General features: G+C 53.6%; 1 protein-coding gene across 3 annotated transcripts; it reads right to left on the bottom strand.

Moving 5' to 3' along the window:
* Positions 1-1,539: 1,539 nt before the first annotated feature.
* On the bottom strand, positions 1,540-16,170 carry SIDT2 (SID1 transmembrane family member 2). 3 transcript variants are annotated; one of them, XM_066245503.1, is made up of 27 exons: positions 15,702-16,170; positions 13,995-14,116; positions 13,545-13,709; positions 13,413-13,458; positions 12,900-13,001; positions 12,711-12,794; positions 11,854-11,953; positions 11,601-11,666; positions 10,599-10,692; positions 10,182-10,234; positions 9,402-9,473; positions 9,167-9,238; positions 8,917-8,979; positions 8,036-8,154; positions 7,677-7,750; positions 7,515-7,581; positions 6,861-6,934; positions 6,599-6,722; positions 6,334-6,451; positions 5,723-5,859; positions 5,361-5,469; positions 5,090-5,166; positions 4,878-4,924; positions 4,507-4,612; positions 3,738-3,848; positions 3,022-3,135; positions 1,540-2,930 (listed from the first exon to the last, which is right to left on the bottom strand). In XM_066245503.1, exons 1-27 carry the CDS (start codon positions 15,882-15,884, stop codon positions 2,868-2,870), a joined length of 2,562 nt encoding a protein of 853 aa, XP_066101600.1. In that variant the 5' UTR covers positions 15,885-16,170; the 3' UTR covers positions 1,540-2,867. The 3 variants fall into 3 exon arrangements, with proteins under 3 accessions (XP_066101600.1, XP_066101609.1, XP_066101616.1); XM_066245512.1 differs by having other exon boundaries at positions 1,540-2,134; XM_066245519.1 differs by lacking the exon at positions 8,917-8,979.
* Positions 16,171-20,765: the final 4,595 nt, after the last annotated feature.

Genomic DNA, 20,765 nt, shown 5'->3' with positions numbered 1-20,765 from the left:
AACTTTATAAAAGAAAAAAATTAAAAAAAAAAAAGGTAAGAGACTGCATGACTGGTGGTGCAGTGGACAGAACATCAGCCTGGGATGCCAAAGACCCAGGTTCAAAACCCCAAGGTTGCCTGACCAGGTGGTGGCACAATGGATAGTGTGGGACTGGGATGCGGAGGACCCAGGTTCGAGACCCCGAGGTCGCCAGCTTGAGCGCGGGCTCATTTGGTTTGAGCAAAGCTCACCAGCTTGGACCCAAGGTCACTAGCTCGAGCAAGGGGTTACTCAGTCTGCTGTAGCCCCACGGTCAAGGCACATATGAGAAAGCAATCAATGAACTAAGGTGTCACAACAAAAAACTGATGATTGATGCTTCTCATTTCTCCCCATTCCTGTCTGTCCCTATCTATCCCTCTATCCCTCTCTCTGACTGTGTACAAAAAAAAAAACAACAAAAAAACATACACACACACACACACTTTAGGCAAAAGAAGTTATCAACACTAACAATCAAATAGAATAATTATAGCAATGCACTATAATAATAAAAAACAACAACAAACAAACCCAAGGTTGCTGGCTTGAGTGTGGAGTTGCCAGCTCGAGCGTGGGGTCATAAACATGACTCCATGGTCGCTGGCTTGAGCAAGGGGTCCCTGAATCAGCAGGAGCCACCCACCCCCCAGTCAAGGTACATATGAGAAAGCAATCAATTAACTAAGGTGCCGCAACAATGAGTTGATGCTTCTCATCTCTCTCCCTTCCTATTTAAAAAGAAAAAAAAGTAAGAGGGACATCATCCTCGGGTAGCCTGGCAGAAAGCAGCTAACGCTCTCCACTACACACTCAATACAGACACACCCAGGAGAGCTGGCACACCAGTCAGCGTCCTAACTAATGCTCAGCCCTGGGACCCTTCCCTGCTAGAAGAAACTGGCTTCCGTTCTCCACCCTTCAGCCACGCCCCCCAGTGACGCATAGAGCTATAGAGCCCCCTACTGGCGACTGCAGGGAGAAGCAGGAAAAAAAGCAGCCCATAAACCTCTGCTTGTGTCCTGAATTGACCAGCTCCCTTTCCCCCCCTAACATTTTGTCCTCATTTGCCTGCTGAAATTTAAGTCAGCCTTCTGGTCACTTCAAAACTCCTCTTGGAACCAGCCTGTCATCCACACACCCACCTACCCACTAGCCATCAACACCTTGTGTTCCCCAAGCAACACCTCAGCCGTGGCAGGGAGTACTGTGCCTGCAGCTGCTGAGCTGGGAGGAGCTCAGGTCATAAGTGAAGCCATCTGACTGGTAAGAAGGGACCAGGTGGGCAGAGTCACTGCTATTTGCCAGGAAGGGATGGGGAATCTCAGGTGAGAAGGCATGGAACAGGCCCTTGTAAACATTTACTGAATTGATGCCACTACTCGGAGAAGAGCACATGGAAATCAAGGAACTGTTGTTTCCAATGGGTCTGGGACTTGGAAGAGAAAGATAGACCAGACCTACCCCACATTTTCAACACCTAAACCCAGAAAAGGGGAGCAAACAAGGTCCAAGAAATGCGTCTGTTGTTTCTTTAATTGATTGCAGACTCATTCATAGAAAACAGAAATACAACCATAGCACAGAAAGACATTAAACGGAGTTCTAAAAGAAGATCCAGACCCACCTCCTCTCCCCAGCCCAAGGGGGGGGGGGGGCTATAGACACCAGCTGGGGAGAATAACACGTTCCCACCTGGAGGCAGAGGCCTGACCTGACCTCCCCAACCCTGATATCTGGAATGGATCAGGTGGGGCAAAGGGGACCCCAAGGGCCAGAGCAGCCAGGGGTCTCAGAGCTGGGGCCCCCCAGTGTAAACTCCAAGGTTTCATAGGTATGTTTGTGTGTGACCAACACAGAACTTGGCTGAAGACTGGACGGAAGCTTAGGAGCCAGCCCTGGGCCCTAGAGTGAGGCTGGGATGAGGGACATAGAGGGCTATCATGTCCCTTTCCTGAGCCCCATTCTATGATAGGCACTGGGGCTCCTGTGACGGTGGAGGAGGCAGGATGGGCTGGGCTCTTTGCATCCTCCCTCCTTTGCCCCTGGACATTCTTGGGCAATGTCAATGGCACTGAAAGGCCCCCAGCTGGGGCTTGGCAGGACTAAGGGCCTGGAAAGAAAAAGGAAGAAAACAGGTGAGTTGCTTTTTCTTTCCAACCCTGGTGCTAGCATCAGTCTGGGGGCTGATGGAATAGGAAGGTGACCTCTCAATTTAGCCCCTCAGATCAAAGGCAGTTCTCACATATGAGCTGACCCTCACTGCCAAAGGGCCACCCAGGGCCCTTTGCAGGTCTTAGCACCATAAGCCTGGCACCAGCTGGCCAGTCCCCCAAATCCTACATCCCCATCTATCCTGGCTGACCAGAGTAGGCAGTGATGACAGCCAGGCATAATCCAAAAGAGAAGGGGGAACACTGGTACAGGCCAGAGAATCAGACCCCGGACTGAAGAATTAAGGGCTTTCGGCCCCAGGCTGGGAAAGAAGGGAAGGACAGGTAGGATCAAGACGAGATGGGAAGGGCAACACTTCCCCATTTCTCCTACAGAGGGACAAATGGAGAGCAAAGACAGGGAGCTTGGAAGGCCCCAACACTGATAACAAAGCAGCAATTTGGCCAATGTCTGGGGTTTCAGGGGAGCAAGCCTCCTTCCCGGCAGAGGGCAGCTGCAAGGCTCAAGGCCACCCCTATGACTGTTCAGCCAGACCTGGGCTAGGCCTCTGTGTCCTGCGGCCACCCAGCACTGGGCAGCAGGGCTGGGACTCACACCCCTGGGGCTACAGACTCCTGCGGTGACACAGAGGAGCTCAGGGCCCCATGAGAGAAGCAAGGGCCCAGCTCCCGCTAGAAGACATAGATCTTGTCCCGCTGCACGGTGTCCAGGTCGTCATCCAGTGTCAGCAACACCTGGGCGGTGGATGCCGAGTCAAGCACAGGAAAGGGGGCGGCCGGCACCTCTCCTCCACTCTCCCCGCTCGGCCAGAAGACCCTCACATACCAGAAACGAGCCAAACATGGCGATAGAGGAGAGGAAGTGCCAGATGTCATGGTCATCAAAGAAGTCCAGGAGGATGCAGTCCCGGTTGTGCTCCCTCGACTCAGCAGGGGTTTTCTGGGCAGAACAGGGAGAACTGCCTGACACAACCCTGCACCCCTTCCACACCTAGGACTCTCCTGCTCCCAGCCCCAGGCAAGGGAGCACTTTCGTTCTGCCTCGCCCCTTGCCCTCATGTCTCACATCCAAGAATTGGCTTTTATTACAAATCAGCCCCTGCTACCCTGATTCTTCTTCCCTTGACCTAAGAACAGAGGGTTGTGATGACCTTGAGACACTAGGCCACAAAGCCTCCTCAGGCCCCGCCTTGGACTCTGCCCTCTGTTCCACTCAGGCCGCCAGCGCTCCTTCAGGCTCATTTTCTTGCCAGGGCACAACTGTCAGGTCACACAGCCCTGCCCCCACCCTGCAGCAGCCATGAATCGTGGCACTCAAGGTCCACAACTTCTATCCAGCAAACACTGGCTAGACTTTAGTCAGTGTCTATGGGCTATCTGCACTACACACTAAGATCACAGAGATGATCAAGAAGGATCTTCCCTGGCCTTGCTGGCCATGGGCAGCGCTCACAAATGATGTTTGAAAAGAAAACTGGCCATGTGTTGACAAGATGAGTTTGTGGGTGACTCCCCCGCCTTCTTGGTGGGGTGGCTGCTCACCTGCCAGGTGCTGAGTCCCTGGAAGAAGAAGAAGAGTGCGAAGCCCCAGACCACTGAGGTGCAGACGATGCAGAGCAAGGGAATGAGCTTGATTCTCTCCCCACTCCGGAGCTGGAGGGGGTGCCGGGAAAGGAAGACAGCTTGAGGGCCGGGCCCCACCCCATCCCACTAGCTGGCCTGCTCCAGATGTGGCTTTCCTGGTGCCTTCCCAGCCTTTCAGGAAACTTTCCTGAACTCACACCATTACCCCATAGCGTTACACAGCTCAACTTGTCCCCACGCTAGCAGCCTGGTGTCCTCACTGCTGATGTCCACCTGGCTAGGCCTCCACGTGCCCAGAACCCTGGGCTGGCAGGGTATACTGGCCAGGGGATTCTCACTACACAGGGGGCTCCTCTCACACAGGATAGTATGAGGGTCTCCTGGAAAACACCTGGCCCTCAGAGGCTCAAGCCTGTCACAGACTCTGAGCTCTACCTCCTCAACCCCTTCTGCACTGAACCAGATTCTTACCAACTGGGGCCTCAAGTGCTACCAGTTTCATGGGCCATCCTTACAGCAGGGAAGGTGCTCAGGAAGTGGCTCTAGGATATAGTTGGTTCCCAGGGGACACATGTATGAGATCTTAGGCTCTCCCCTCCTCAAACCTCAGTGGCACAGACAGATGGACAGGGAAATTCTGTCTCAGTGCTGCCTGAGGCAGGCTGTGCCCATCTCCCTCCCCAAAAGGCAGAGCAGCAGGCAGTGGGGGCTCAGCCATCCCACGCACCTTCATGATGATGTAGAAGGCAAAGTAGAGGAGCAGGTTGCAGATGCCGATGGCCAACAGGTAGGATGCAAAATCATTGGGGCGCATGATGAGTCCATAGGCAGCCCTGGTGGGGGGGAGAGCTGAAGCAGGGAGGGCAGGGGCAAGAAGGGCCTGTCCTCCTCCCTGCCCCAGGTTTTAGTATGATATAGGGCTGGTTCAGAGGCCTGCAGAAGATTCTAGAACCCCAGGTGCCAACACTTCTCTTTGTCAGCCCCCATTTCTCATGCCTGAAGCTTCGAATTTGCCCTTGGTCTCCAAGGTAACCAGGGGCCGGCCAAGTTCACAACCTTCCACCCAGCCAGGCTACCACAGACAGTGGCCAGACTCACAGTGACCAGTTGATAATGTTGCCCATGACCAGCAGCACCATGCGGTCCTAGAGGGAAGCAAAGACACGGGGACTGAGAGGGGAGGAGAGACAGGAGAGAAGTGGGAGGAGGCCCAAGTCAGTTGGTGCCCCTTGCCCTGGGCCCTCAGCTTTGTCCCCGCCCCCATCAGAGGAACAGCAGACAGAGGGAGCCCGGTGGGGGCGGGCAGGTACCACATAGAGGGGCCCGCTGCACTGCCGGATGCAGTCTGTGTAGAGCACGTGCAGGATGCGCCGGCAGATCCCCGAGTCTGCGGGAGAGAAGGCATGCTGTGTTCCCGCCTTTGGCCTGTACCAGCGAGGGGCCAGGCTGAGCCAAGGGCTCATCTGCTTCCTAACCCAGGGACTCCTCCAGACGCCAGGGAGAGGGCAGGCCTAGAACATGTCCTGTGACCCGTGGCCTGAAGGCCACTCACACCCCTGCCCCGCCTGGCCATGCCCTCACCCAGCTTCCAGCGGCCCATGTAGTAGAGCTGGATGCTGAGGAGCAGCGTGGCGATGATGTGAATGACCGAGAAGATGATCCAGAACACCGTGTTCCCTTTGCCAAAGACCTGCGGGTGGCCAAAGGCAGGGCTGAGGGGGCGGGAGCAGGCTGCCCCAGCCCAGCTGCCGGGTGGCCAAAGGCAGGGCTGAGGGGGCGGGAGCAGGCTGCCCCAGCCCACCCCCCCTCCAGAGCCAGGCTCTCTGAGGGGCCAAGGATGGCGCCTCAGGGAGGGAGCAGGGGTTCCTCCTCCAGACGGTGAGGGGTGTGCATGTGTGCCTGCGCCTTTCCTACGGGGCGAGCAGGGCAGGCCAGGGCCTCACCACGCCCAGCACAGAGAAGAAGATGACGATGGCCAAGCAGGCGTAGGCGCTATAGGCACTGGCATTGATGTCCGGGTGCCGCTTCTGGTAGAGCTTCAGCATGCAGAGCCCGGCGATCATGTACATGAAGGATGTATCTGGGGAGGGTGCGTATGGACATGAGCCACAGCTGCATCCACTGAGCCTCAGCACCCAACTCTCAGCTCCGGCAGTCAGAGGGCAGAAAGAGCCCCACACTACCTCAAGGCTGCGGAGTGAGCTGGTGGTGGGCTGGCACTTGACCGCCAGTCCCTAAACTGTCCCTGCCACATCACACTGCCACCCACTGGCTGTCAGCCAGTCTGACTTACCCTGACAAGACAACTTACTCTCAGCACCCAGAGAGCAGGGACCATACCCTACTTATCTTCACTTTCCAGGTGCTCCTGGTGCTACGGAAAGGTTCCCGGACAATGAAAGCGCACCCAGATGCCTGTCCTCTATGAGCTAGGACGTGTGTGCGCCCAGCACCGCAGGCCTACGGTCACCTCTGCGGCTGAGGCTGGGGGTCCATGCGGTGCTGCGGGGACAGCGGGAGACCAAGGCAAGCGGGAAAAGGGAGGCCCACTTACCAAACTGGAAATTGGTGTAATTAGGGCAGACGTGATAGCAAGCACTCAGCAGGCCCTCCATCATCAGGGCTGTGCCCATGGCATAGAACAGGCCAAAGTGTTTGGGGATCCCACATTCCTGATGGGAAGAAGAAAAGGGAAGGGAGAGAAGAGGTGAAGCAGGAAGAGAGGGCCTGGTGCAGCAGGCCAGGCAGGGCAGGGGTGGGCCATGCCCGGCACAAAGGCTCTGGAGCAGAGGCCTCAGTGGGCGGGTGGTGCTCCTCACCAGGGCATAGAGGTCATTGCGCAGCAGGGCCCGGTTGTGGTTGATCTCCCGCTGCAGGATGATCAGCAGGAAGAGCAGCCCCAGCAGGATATACCCCAGGTTGCTAAGGATGTTGTTGAAAGCACTAGAAGGGGTGACACCAAGTGCATGGCCTCAGCCTCATACTCTGGCCCTCCCCACGAAGGCAGGCAGTCACAGAGCCCCTGCCCCTCCCCGGGTTCACCCTTCGCCTGGGGGAGGGGCCACCCAAGATGATCCCCACCTGAGGTTGCCCAGTGGGTGGGCACAGAGGAAATTATAGTAGCAGATGTCCTGATTCCCTGTGACATTTACCACCTGCAGCAGGGAGAGGGAGGAGCAGGAGGGGTTGCTGAAGTGCCAATGCCAGTCTGCTGGCTGGTGAGGATAGGCCCCAGCCCAACCACACCACCCCGTCCCTTTCTGCCATGGACAGCAAGTGCCACCACAGCCTGCATGTGTGCGCGCGCACATATACCATATGCCAAGTCCTCCGTGGCACAGTCACTGTCACCCACCTCTGGCGGTGGCAGAAAATCTTGGGTCGTGACTGTGACTGAAGTTCTTGCCCCAGCACAGAGAGAAGAGAAGGGAAGCCGAGACTTACAAAGGCCCAGACTTTCATTTCATGAATCCCTACAACTTGGGGAAGGTGCCATCACTGGTACTGTGCTATACCCATTGTGCAGAGGAATAGACTGATGCTTGGGCAGGTTATGTGACTTGCTCAAGGTCACCCAGCTGTAAAAGCTGAGATTTGAACCCAGTTCCAGAGACCTAAGACCTGTGCTCACTCCAGAGCCCCAGGCTGGGAGGCTCTGCACCTGGGGCAGAGTCCCAGACTGTGGCAAAGGGAGACCTGCAGCTCTGGGGCCAGGGGAGCCAGCCCCACCCTCACCGTCTGGTAGGTGATCACCAGCTGCACCACAGGAAGTGCGTAGAAGACGGCAATGGTGGCGATGTTCCTGAGGAGCGGGAGGACAGAGATGAGGTGGCAGAGCCCAAGAAACGGCCAACTTAACCCACACAGCAGGAAGTCCCACTTGTCCTGGCCACTCACCAGAAGTAGATCTGGTACTTTTTCCGCAGAACACGCTTGTCCTTGCGTGCTAGGTCGGCCACACAGAGGTATTGCTGGGGAGAAGCTAGAGTGAGTCCCTCTCCCACCACCTGCAAGAGGCCCCCCCTGGCCCAGGTGAGAAAGCATTAAAGGGGCCAGAGGCTGGTAGGCAGGGCTCTTGGCCACCCTGCTGCCACCAGCCATGCAGCCCAGAAGGGCTGGGAGTTGAGTCAGTTTCCCCTGAAATCTGTTCTGCCCCAACTGGCTCTTTCCTTTCCCAGGGGGAGACACAGTGGGGTGTGAACACAGAATCTGCCTTCCCTGGGTAACCTGACTGGGTGGTCCACATGGTGTCAGACCTTGGTGCGAATGACGTTCTTGTCTGATTCAATGTCAGTCAATGTATCGTAATCATCTTCCTCTACAGAGCTCATGGAGTCTAGTCGTGGCCGCGTGCCCACAGGGTCAAGGGAGCGGTCTAGAGAGAGTGGGGAGAAGGGTTTCCCAGTGGGCACAGAGCTCGAGGTCTGTCCCTACCCACCTGGAGCAACTGTCACAATTACTGGGCAATGGGAAGAGGCAAACCGTGGGTTCAGGTCCTGGGGGGAGGTACCAAGCACTCCTAAGTCCTTGAGGGGCCAAGAGCAGGCTCTGCAAAGAGGCCACCACATAGGGACTGCTCCAGCCCCACCCCCACCCCCACCCCACTGTGCTAAGACTTCCAGGCCAGGACACTGAGCTGACCCCAGGCCCCAGATACAAGCAGCAGGGCTGAATTTGGCAGAAGTCATGCTGATTAGAAGGTGCCCAGCTGTGTGGGTTCTGAGAAGATACTGCCCTGGTCCCCACTGGGCCCTAGGGTACAGGCAAGGGCGAGAGGCTGCCTCTAGGAAGAGCACATTAGCCTGGTCTTTTCTTGTGCCTTGAGAAGCTTCCTCTGTGCCCTTGCCTGTCCAAAGCCCCCAGAGGCTAGTACGTGGCACCCCTACCCACAAGCCCTAACCTGGAAGGTCAGGGAGTAAGGGCATGATAGCAAACCAGAACATCTGGCCCAGGGGTAACTTGGACACCAGCCCACCAGTGCATGCCCCTCTCAAAAGACACAAGAGCTGGAAATCATTGGCATTAGATGGGGAAGCCATGCACAAAGCATCTTTCTGGCCCCACAGCCTAACTACTCTGGTCAACCGCCCTGGCAGGAGCCAATTGGCAGAGCAGCTCCCCCCCTCCCCACATCTACCCATGGCAATGCACAGCTGCCGCATCTGGCCAAAGGGAAGGCGCCGCTTGAACTGGTCGTGCCCTTCAAAGGAAAGGGAAAGTTACCAGGGAAGGGGAGCCGAGGAGGAAAGACCAAGGGAGGAGCGGGTGGGAGACAGCAGGCCCTTCCCTGGCCCAGCATCAGACAGAAAAGGCAACCGCCCCGTCAGGTTTCACCCGGCCAGCACCAGCCCTGCACCACACCGCTCAGTCCTCCCTGGCCCACTCACCCTGGTAACTGTAGGAGGCGTCCCCGGTGTCCATGCTGTCAACCAGACCCTCGGTGGATCCAGAGCAGTTCTCTGCAGAATAGTAACTGGTCAGGACAGACCACAGGGAAGGGGACACTGGGCCCATCTCAAAGGGCTCTGAGGAGGCTGACTACCAATTTGCCACCTTAGAGGTGGCATGCTCAGGAGTCTAGGCCGTGAGTGGGCCAACACAATCCCTGGTATGGACACTTACCAAAGGAGCCATATTTGTAACCCTCATAAGGGGAGCTGCCAGGGAAGGAGTCGGCTAGGACCCGAGGGTGACCTGCAACAAGACATCAAGGTCCCCTTAGCCCTGGAAGCAGAGAGAGTCCGAAAGCCAGGGAGAAGACAGAGAGAGAGAGACAGGGGCCATGGCAGCAGCAAGGAATAAGCACCAATCCCAGCAAACATAGCTCACTCCCCCCACCAGCACCTACCCTGACCTCCCTCCTCTTATATCCCCACCGGGAACACTAGACACCCTCTGTCCTCCATGGAGAGAGAGAAATGTCAAGAAATTGATACATCTAAGTTACCAGCAGCAAAGACAGACAGCACTGGCCTGCCCGGGGTCCCACCCAGACACCCCTTGTGCTCCTCCTCTCTCCCCAACGCTGGACTCCTGCTCCTCTGCCCATAGCCCCTGGAGCTTACCAAGGAGAGAAGCTGACAGAGAAGGTCCCAAGCAGGAGGGAGGAGACAGAGGGGTACAGAAGAAAGGAAGAGGGAATGAAAGGTTAATAATCCCAGAGACTATGAGCCCCATGTAGCTAGACCCTGGGAATGAATCAAGTGACAGCCTTTCAGACGAGCATGTGAGAGATGGTGGGCACAGGGTCCCAGCCCCATGTCCATCTGCAGTGTTACTCACAACTTGAATATCCAGAAGCCTCTAGACAGCCTCCTCTAACCTCCAAGGGAACCATCCACCACTACCTCCCCCAAAACATAAAGCACACTCCACCCTTCTGCCCAGGCCCTCTGCAGGTACCGCTTTCTGCGCAACCCCGGTCTATGGCCACCAGAAGGGTCTTCTTCCTCTGCCTGCAGGGACAGAATAAAGAGGTAAACCAGAGGGACAGGACGAGGATCCCTTCCATGCTGGGTTGGGCTGCCTTCCACCCTCTCCATCCCATAACCCTGTCCTTCATCCATGATCCTACAGTTCTTTCCAGGCTGGGAAGCATGTAGGGTCTCCCTACTCGGAAAGAAGGTTGAGGGAAGGGGTTGATTTCCAGAGGAGTGACCCCTGGACCACAGACTCTAACAGGGGCCAGCTTTCCTCTGCCCTGTGGACAGTGTGGAAGATTACCGTGGGCTGGCTCAGAGCTTGCCAGGCTACACCCCGCCCCCCATCTCCTGTCCAGTGTGCCCCAGATCAGGGGAGGGCCCAGCAGGTCCACTTTACCTCCAGTTCTCCCAACAAGCCAGGAGGATGGTCAGCAGGTAGAAGGAGAGGAATACGCCCAGGCAAAAGAGCATCCCACCCACATAGGCCTCCGCTGTTGGGAAGGAAACAGGAAGCTGAACACACCAGTCATGGCACATTGGGCCCAGCCCTGCCTCTCACCACTTCTCCCCTTGACTGTAATGACCTAGCCAGTGTGAACACCTGACTGTGCCCCTCAACACACCAAACTCTGACATGATTCCTTCTGTGCTCACGTTGCTCCCTCTGCAAGAACTTTCTCCCCTAGTTCTTTCTCAAAAACTCCATCTTGACTTAACCTTCAAAACACAGCTCAGAAACTTTGTTCTCTGGGACACTCTCTGTCCCGTGTTCCCACAGTGGCCTGTCCTTTCCTCGTCACAACTCTCAGCAGCCTGTTCAGCAACAGGCTGCTGTCCCTCCAGACAGGTGCTCCCTCAGGACTGCAGCTGGAGGCCAGCATCTGGCACACAGAAGGTGCTTGATAAATATTTGCTGAATAAAGAATCCGTATAGGAGAGGCAGTTTCTTTCCCCTCCCTTCACAATCTATTTTTATTTTATACCTTCCAGCTTATAAAGGGCCGCATTCAATCACTCAGTAAATATTTACTGAGGACAACTAAGGAGCCTGGTACTTTCCTACTAATTTTGTGCTGAACTTCACAACTTAGTAAGAAGATAGGATAGATCCTATTATCCCTGTTATAGAGTTAGGGAAACTGAGGCTTGGTGAGATTACATTGCTCCTTAGTGGTACAGACAGAACTAGAACTCAGTACTTTATATTCTTAGTCATGAACTCTGTACCAAGTTATATTGGGACTCACCTCCTGGCCCTCTCACAATGAAGCCTACCAAGAACCCTGCCCCCTCCCTACCCTGTCAGGCTGCTTGAGTAGGTCCTCCTCACCCTTCCTACCCCTGGCCTGAGAGGAGGAGCCAGAGGCCAGTCCATCCCCACTCAGCCACCCACACTCACATGTGACTGCTCGAGATACCAGCACAGACAGGGTTTTCTGACGGTGCCCTTGATCGACCGGTTCATCTGGAAGCAAAATGTCAAGTTGGCAAACTAAAGGCTGCCTAGAGCTTAGCTAGAGTTGGTGGGGCCAGCACTGGGGCCAAAAACCCATGTCCCATAATGTCCACCAATCAGTCACATGGGCTCTTCTACCTCCCAGGGAGTGCCCAAGCCCTCCCCATCCCCAGCCAGGCCTGGGGCACAAAATTACCTTCCACAAAGGGGTAGAAAGGCAAGGAACCCCCACAGGCCTGGTCTTCTGTCTTCACCACCACTACCACATAAAAGCTGTTGCTTGGAAAGTCTTTGCGCTGAAGAATGATTGATGATGATGATGATGATGATGATAATGATATCATTATCATTGTCATCATTATATCCTCAATTGTCATCATTGTCACCATCCTTTTAATATCTATTTTGAGCTAGAAATTATGCTGCCCTCTCTTTATATATTATTTTACTTAATCTTCCCAAAGATCCTTATGATATAGTACTGTCATTATCCCTGTTGGACAGGCTCAGAGTTGGCTTAGGGTCACACTGCCAGCAAGTGGCAGAGCCAAGATTATCTGACTCCAGAGCTCAAACCCTGAATCTCTACTACGGCCAGGTGAGAAAACGTGTGTACCCCACTGTCACGGGACCCATAGGAGCCCTATTACAGGTTGGGCATCAGCTAAGAGAAAAAGTAGAGGGGCCACATTGCCTCCATCAGTTGCATGACTGAATGTTTTGAGGTGAACCCGTGGATGCCCCCCTCCCTGTCCCCAGCATAGGTTTCAGCCTTTCCCAAGTGCAGGCACAAAACCTCCATGAGGGTCTCTTTCTCTCTCTGCTATCATTATAGTGAATAAAAGAGATATGACAGCCAAAATGGGTATGCTGCCCTGTCCTGTCCCCAAAGGCAACTGGGATCATGATTCAATTCTCGCATATATCAGGGGACCCAAACTCTCAAGGGCTAATGGCTTGTGGGTAGAGGAAGAATGGGGCAGGGAAAAGGAGTGGGAGTTTAAAAAGCTAACCACTGGCCACATCTCCCATAGGCCCATGTGCTTTTCCTACCTGCACAGTGATGGCCGCTTTCTTGGTCATAGTCTGGTACATGCCGATGAAGGCCACATTGTTGTCTAGGTCATAGACAGGGCACTACAGAGGAGGAGGAAAAAGGTAGATGCAGGGACCTGGGCCCTGTCCTCTCTCGTTAGCAGCCCTGCTATCTACGGGTGGCGTGGGAGAGGGCATGACACTTACCAGGACATCCTGGATAGAGACAACTGAGCAGGGGAAGGCCTTGTTGGAGGTCACCTTGACAATCACCGAGTCCACTCCTTCTGGGAACTCATACTTGAAGTACTGAGGGCAGAGGGAGGGCGGCAGGGAAAGCCCCGGTTCATGAGGGTGCCCTCCCTGCCCTTCTAGAAGGGAACAGTGAACCCTCTGGGGGGGGGGGGGTAGGCAACGCAGGCTCTCTGGGGAGAAAGGCTGTGACTACAGCAGCCCCATTTTCTATATAGCACTCCTTTTGACCTCACTGGGTACTGGGGACAGTGTCTGGGAGGCAAGTAGGAAGGATGGCAGCCAGCCCCCATGTCTCTGCACTTCCCGTGCTATTTGCCCCTTACCACCTTGGGGCCAGAGCCTGTTTTGGAGTCCCTCCAGAGAGAGTCCAGCCAATGTGAAACTCCCAGCAAATACCACCAACCACTCCCACATTCAAGCTTCCCTATTTCTTCTCTTGAGGGATAGTCCCCAGCGAGGTCTTACCTGAGGTTGGGCTGCTGTGGTATTGAAGTTAAAATGCTCCCCAGTCCTGCAGGGCAGAGAAGAGCCCCCAAGGTCAGCCCCTAGCTCAGGAAGGAGGCTAGTCCCACGGTCCCCTCACTCTCCCTTGCAGACCTGAGCACGAAGTCGTCCATTCGGCTGACCTGGAGCTGGTACGTGGTGTTGACTGGCGACAGGGTAGACACATCCACGTAGAAGAACTGGACCTCAGATTCATTCTTGGTGGGGGGTTGACACAGCGTTCGTTCCACTTTTTGGTAGAGGTACTTGCGCTGATACCTATGGCCCGAAGCAGAGTTGGGACATGACTACTGTCCCAATCAGCATGTCATTCCAGTGGAGCAAGACCCCAATTCCTCTACTCTGGTTCTCTGCCCCCACGACGCTGACAAACTCTGGGCTGGCTGGCTCGCTTAGCCCTTATGCCATTGACCAGCCTCCTGGTTCTGGGGGTGAGGAAACGAAACAGAGGGGTGGCCTGAGGCCCCGGATAAGGACTTGGGTGAGGCTCTGGGCAAGGCCTGACCTAGGCCTCCCCCTCCCTGATCCCCAGGTCCTACTCACAGCCCTCGCAGGATTAGGGGCACCTGGAAGGACACCACAGCCTCCTTCTGGCGGACCACGAACAGCAAAGGAGCGCCCTTCTGCTTGTTCAGGACATTCACAGATACACGCACGCCTTCTGTCTGCAGAACGACATGGAAATGCACCTCACTCAAGCCTGTTGACTCTACCTCTGCCACCCAAGACATATGGCTCCAGAGACTGTGAGCTCTGCCCTCCCTCATGCCAACTGCTGTGTTCTTGCCCCATCCTGCTCAGGCTGGGAAGCTGTCCACTGCCTGTCTTCAGACAGAGCAGCCCCCAGTCTATGGGAGGGACTGGCACTGACTTAGAGGAGAGGCTTATGGAAGAGGCAAGCTCCTGGATGGCAGGAACCGGCAAGGCAACCTAAGCAACTACAAGGCCTCACTTCCCAACTGGAAACACAGTGGAGATCTTAGGCATCTCCAGGATATGCCATTCCTATCCATGTTCATGGGATCCACATGCTTGCACACATATGAATGTACACACAGACACGGGAGCAAAACATGCTCCTCCACTTTCTTCCTTTGGAGCCAGAAGCTCCTATCATACACCAACTCCTGTGGTTGGGGGAGGGGTGGCCACGCACGGACCGTCTGTAGCTCTGACCAAGGGATAAAGCTGCAGAGAAGTCACGTCACATCTCTGAGCCTCAATTTCCTCCTCTATAAAATGGAGACACACTCACTCTTGGTGCTACATAGGAAAGTATATAGGACAGCGGGAGTTCAAAGCAAAAAGTAAAACTAAATACATCTTGTGAATCTTGTTACTGGGCTGCCGAAACCCAAACCCTAGCGCAGCATTTCTCACAGGAACAGAGGTCACAGCTCTCTGGGTAACCCCAGATATGGCGGGAAAGGAAGACAGGATTTCAAACAGGAGGAGGTGAAACTTACAAAACTAGGACTGGAAGGCAGATCCTGGCCTCTCGTAGACACCAAATTCCTCCCCATCCTGAAAAAATCTTCCCATTCTCAACTCCACTGCTTCCCAGAAAATGCAATCATGCAGAGCACTGGGTGGGAGACCACTCAGCCAGGTTGAAAGAGTTCTCCAAATTTCAACTCTAGACTTCCGGGACCCAGCTGTGCCCATGTTCAACTCACAGCCAGGGAAGAAATGAAAGTAAAATCAGGGTGCGGTATATTCTCCGCAGCAAACTCCCTAGCTCTTCTCTCCCCAACTTGGGGTTGGCCTCATCAGTGCCCTGCATCTTACAAGGCCATCTGGCTTTCCAAACCTGGAGGAGGGCTGGGAAGTTCCCAGCGATCTGTAGCCAGGGGAGTCCTGTATTCATCCTTCTAGGCGCCCGGGCTCTAACTCTTCCTTGCCTGCGCGCTCAGCCTTTCAGTTAGAGCCTGTCTCATCCCTGGGCTTTCTGGGCCAGCCCCGCAGCAAGCCTACTTCCTCTTTCACGCAAACCCCACGGAGCTCAGGTTCTGGCTGCTGTCGGAAGGAGGGGGGTCAGGGAGAAGACCGGAATGAGACTTCAGAACCTGTCCAGTGGGAGCTTCGGAGAAATACCAGTGGCAAAGGAAGGACTGACTGGTCAAGACGGTGCAGCGTGTTCAGGGACCGGGAATCCGGTGGGGCAGCTCGTGCCCGGGAAGGGGGCTGACAGTATCGCCGGCCCCAGCCTGCTCCACACTCACACCGCCCCAGCCCAGCCGCGTCCCTTACCCGGTTGCGGGTTACAGTGTGGTTGAAGGTGTAGATGTTGACCAGCTCGCTGTTGACTTCATCCACATAGGTGCGCTCAAACTCGGCATCTTTCTGCGAGATGTTCTTGGGCCCCAGAAGCCCCAGATGGCTCTCGACCGAAGCCACCAAGAGCGCCAAGAAGGGCAAGCCCAGAGGGAACATGGCCCCAGCAGGGCGGCAGCGGTGGCGGCGGCGACGGCGGGGGCAGCGGCGGGAGACAGGACACCTCCGGGACAGGTTGCGGCTCCGGCCGCAGTTTCCACCATCTCACCAGGACCAGAACTTTAACCCCGGCCTGAGATTAGTAAACGTCCCCTCCCTGGAGCCGCAGAGACGCTCCCAGGGGCACCGGAGGGGAGGGGCGGGGGGAGGGGAAGGTGTGGGGTCCGGGCCGCGGGAACGGGCCCGTAGATCGCGAGAAGGCGAGCTTGGTTCCGAGACCCTGCGGCCGCCCGCCAGGGCGGTGAGCGAGGAGGCGCTGGTTGCTGGGAGCCTGGAGACGCCGGGAGAGGAGGGAGGAAGCAGGAGCCGGCGGCGGGGGCGGCCGCAAGGGGACGAGCCCGAGGGTGAGCGCTTGAGAGCTGGTAGTCACCGGACGCCGCGCGGCCCGGAGAGTTGTCTGGGCTGCGGACCCTTTAAGGCCTGGGGGCACGGCGGCTCCGGCGCTCGGAACTGGGAAAAGTGTGCGGCGCGGCTTAGCGGTAAACAGCCGGGGTGCAGGCCCGCCCGCTGACGTCAAGGGAAACTGACACAGATTTAAAGGACCAGGTTCCGGATTGGGCCTTAAAGGGGCCACAGCACTCCAGCTGCAAGTCTTCGATTTATTTCCCGCGAATGCCTCCTCTTTCGGCATCCTGCATCTTTCTGGAAGCTCACTTGGGAGTAGACTGATGTTTCCGTGAAGGATCTCCAAGTGTTGGAGTCCAGTTTTAACAAATTCTCTTTGCTCAAACTGGGTGGAATTCCCGCCGCTTCTTCCACGCCCTCTGCCATTACTACTAAAATCCTCCGCCCCAGGCCACTTTTCCCCCCTGGGAATTTAAGAAACGGAGGACTCAGAGAATTAGGAAACAGGATGGTGTCCCTGTAGGCGTTGGAGTACTTGAGGCAGAACTGCAGGAGGAACCCCTCCCTCCCTGTGCAATCTCACCTCCCACCACAGATTCAAGGATGCCTTAAATTTAAAGTAAGGCTTAAATTACTTACCGGTCTTTCCCCCTTCCCTACAGAGGCTCATTGCAAGATAGTGACTTGCAGTATAAACTGGTGAAAACTTCTTGCAAAATATTTTTGGCATTGTGTTTCAAGAAGCTTAAAGGGCTTTATACTCTTTGACCCAGTAATACCATTTCTAGGACTTTATCCTATGGAAATTCAGATTAAAAGTGAGCAGCTGTCTTTATCATTGTGTTTATAACATAAACCATAAAGGAAATAGCTTAAATGTCCATAATAAGGGAGTGGTCACATGCACTATTATCATGACGCCATCAAAAACAATGCTTAAGACTTTAAGGGACATGTAAGTAGAGAATTCACAATATAACACTATATAAACTATGGTTTCCAAATACATAGACATGCATAGAAAATGTTTAAAAAATGCATAAAAGTTTAGCAATGATGATCTTTAAATAGAAAAGTACCCCAGAAAAGAAAAATCGCTTTATTGTGAGTGGTTTTTAATTTTTAATACCTTTTAATTTTTTTTAAGTAAGAGGTGGGGTGGTAGACAGACTCCAGCATGGATCCACCCAGCCACCCTGTCTAGGGCAGATGCTGAAATCAACAAAACTATTTTTTAGCGCCTGAGGCTGACTACTCAGATCTACTGAGTTATCCTCAATGCCGCCCCCCCCCCCCATGCTCAAATCAATCCAGCCACTGGAGCCACCGGCTACAAGAGGGGAAGAGAGAGAGAAGGGAGAGAAGAAGCAGAAGAGAATCAGATGGTCACTTCTCCATATGTGCCCTGATCGGGGATAGAACCCAGGACTTCTGTACACTGGACCGATGCTCTATCCACTGAGCCAATCAGGTAGGGCCTTTAATACCTTTTAAAAATTTATAAATTTTTTTACAATGTACAGAAATTTCTTTGATAAGACAAATTAAGTATGTTTAAAGGAAAAGAAATATACCGTGGCCACCTTTGAAGTTGTCAATACATCCTGATGAAGTCCCCTGGGCCAGAGGCTTGTCAGAGTTCTCTCACTCATAAGATTCCAGCAGCCTCAGCCCCTCCCCACCACCCCCACATTTTCCAATGATGATTATTTTACCTTATGATGAACTATAAATATTTATTCACTTCTGCACTAAATACTTAATAGACACTTACAATGTGCCAGGTACTATTCTAATTTACTGGGAACATGATGAGTGGGAGAATTAGACCTGGCTCTGCCCAAGCGTTCATCCTTGAGGATGAATACCACAGGCAAGCTGCAGGGGCTGGAGAGCCTTAGAAAGTCAGATCAAAGAACACCTTAGCAGACTCCTGGGCCAACTCCTCATTTTACAGATAAGTAGAGTGAAGCCCAGATGTCAGCTCATGATTAGCTTACTAGACTCATCTCCTGAGCCTTGGTCCAGTCTTCTTTCCAGCACGTCTAGACAAACCTGAACTGGAGGCCCCCTCAGAGTAACAGGTGTCAGAAGGAGCCCTCCACACAGTCAGCAGCCCAGTTTGGAAAGATTTTCCATATTCTAACTGGACTTCACTTTCTCCCTCATTGTGACCCCCTCCTCATCTTGCCGTAAATCTGGAACTCTAGGAAATACACCCTGTGCTTGAGTACCACACTTAGCCTGACATAATCTAACTGGTCTATCATGTGCCACGAACCTTCCCTGGAGCGTGAGGATCATAGAGTCTCTGCTACAGGCTGGTTGGTGCTGTGACCTTACTGAATAGGCCCAGGCTGGGGGGTGGGGAGCCTGGGGAGCATTCCAGGTCTCTCTTAGGCTTCAAAGCAAAACGTGCTCCTACACCTGTTTATAATGTACATCTGACGCTACTTACCGGCTTTGAATCACAGTTTCTGGAGGTGGAGACCAGGAATCTGCATTTTAAGAAGAACTCTAGAAGTATGCTCTGCACAGTGAATTTTGAGAACCACTGCTTTGGGACCAAACGATTGTGAAATATCAGTATTTGTTTGCTTCCTTTCTCCTGGCAATATCTTTTTTTTTTAACTTTATTTATTTATATTTTACAGAGACAGTGAGTCAGAGAGAGGGATAGACAGGGACAGACAGACAGGAACAGAGAGAGATGAGAAGCATCAATCATTCGTTGTGTTTTTTTTTGTTGCGTGTTGCAACATCTTAGTTGTTCATTGATTGCCCTCTCATATGTTCCTTGACCGCGGGCCTTCAGCAGACCGAGCAACCTCTTGCTGGAGCCAGTGACCTTGGGTTCAAGCTGGTGGGCTTTTGCTCAAACCAGATGAGCCCGCGCTCAAGCTGGCAACCTCGGGATCTCAAACCTGGGTCCTCTGCATCCCAGTCCAACGTTCTATCCACTGTTCCTGGCAATATCTTGGGAGAAATCTATTCAAATAAACCCAGAGGGTATCTGTCCCTTTTGCAAGGTGTCAAGGGCTTAAACTGAATCCTCAGCACTGTGAGTATTCAGACATTATAGGAGGGCAGCAGCCCCAGGTTTTCTTGCTGTTCTCAGTTCCATGGACCTTTCCACAGCCTTGCTGTCCTACCCACCCTGCCTCACCCAGGGAGGGAACAGCACAACCCAGTTGTGAATAGGTCCTTTCAGAGGTCTGGCAGCTCTGAGAGGAGAGAAAACCTTTTTTGTTGTCTGCAGCAGTCAGCATAAAAGAAGGGCAGTGCTCTGCCGTCCCAAAGCCAGACTCATGAGTGCAGAGATGTCAAGGCCCCTTGACCCTCTGCAAAGGTTTCATATTATGTAAAAAGCCCAACCCCAACCCTAGTGATGAAGGGGGCAGGGTGGATTGCAAGGCTCAGATGACTGTCTTCTATTCCCTGTGGGCCATCCTTCCTAGCCTGAGTACAGAAAGGACCCAGGAAAGGGGACCATGCAGCAGGTGGCTGACAAGGTTCCCAGCTTTGCATAGGTCTGGCTCTGTTTTAAGCTCACGATTTGGAGCAAGAGGTCAGAGGTATTGTTAAAACAACCTTAAGACTTCATCAAGCCTGACAAAGCGGTGGCGCAGTGGATAGAGCGTCGGACTGGGATGCGGAGGACCAAGGTTTGAGACCTCGAGGTTGCCAGCTTGAGCGTGGGCTCATCTGGTTTGAGCAAAGCTCACCAGCTTGGACCCAAGGTCCCTGGCTCGAGCAAGGGGTTACTCAGTCTGCTGAAGGCCGGTGGTCAAGGCACATATGAGGAAGCAATCAATGAACAACTAAGGTGTCACAACGCACAATGAAAAACTAATGATTGATGTTTCTCATCTCTCTCCATTCCTGTCTGTCTGTCCTTGTCTATCCTGACACTCTGTATCTGTAAAAAAAAAAAGAAGAAAAAGACTTCATCAAGAGCAAGATACAAAAAAATAAAAAATAAAAATAAAAAAAAGAGCAAGATAGAGTAAGAATCACAGTAAATGCATTAGCTGAATCTCATCAAGTAATTTAGGAACCAGGGGGTTAGGAAGTGGCCATTCCTGTGGGCGGAGCGCAGAATCAAACCAGATTTTAGAATTAAGTAATGGTTTAACTCTAACACAGAAAAAAAGGTTGCAAATCAGCCCCTCTGAAAAAAAATGAACTTGAAGTTCCCTATTTTCATCATGTCCATTAAAAGGGCTCAGTATATCTACTTGGAGCACAAGTAGAAATAACCTGGACATAAGCAGCTCCAGCAGCAAGAGTATAGCACTTCTTCCAGTCATGCAGGTTCTGTTTTCCCCGAGGGCTGCCCTTGTGTCTGTTTATCTTCCCCTCAAGGGCTGTGAAACCTGGATGTATATAGGTTGGGAATCAGCTAAAGATACAGAGTAAACTGTCATTCTGGTGATAAGGTCTCAGACACACCACATGGTTTCGTGATATGAAAAA

This window comes from Saccopteryx bilineata, chromosome 1 (genome assembly GCF_036850765.1).
Source record: "Saccopteryx bilineata isolate mSacBil1 chromosome 1, mSacBil1_pri_phased_curated, whole genome shotgun sequence".
NCBI classification, from domain to species: domain Eukaryota; kingdom Metazoa; phylum Chordata; class Mammalia; order Chiroptera; family Emballonuridae; genus Saccopteryx; species Saccopteryx bilineata.
The sequence above is the reverse complement of the archived record's forward strand: the minus strand, read 5'-3'. Positions and strand labels throughout refer to the sequence as shown.

Bases quoted from the DNA above. Each gene is read 5' to 3' on its own strand.
- SIDT2 (XM_066245503.1), bottom strand. From the start codon at position 15,884: ATGTTCCCTCTGGGCTTGCCCTTCTTGGCGCTCTTGGTGGCTTCGGTC. The intron at 10,693-11,600 runs GTGAGTGTGGGT...CCTTCCCAACAG, and splicing joins GGTATCTCGAGCAGTCACAT to CGGAGGCCTATGTGGGTGGG. The intron at 5,167-5,360 runs GTGAGGGCATGG...TCTCTCCCGCAG, and splicing joins CATGGGCCGCTGGAAGCTGG to ACTCGGGGATCTGCCGGCGC.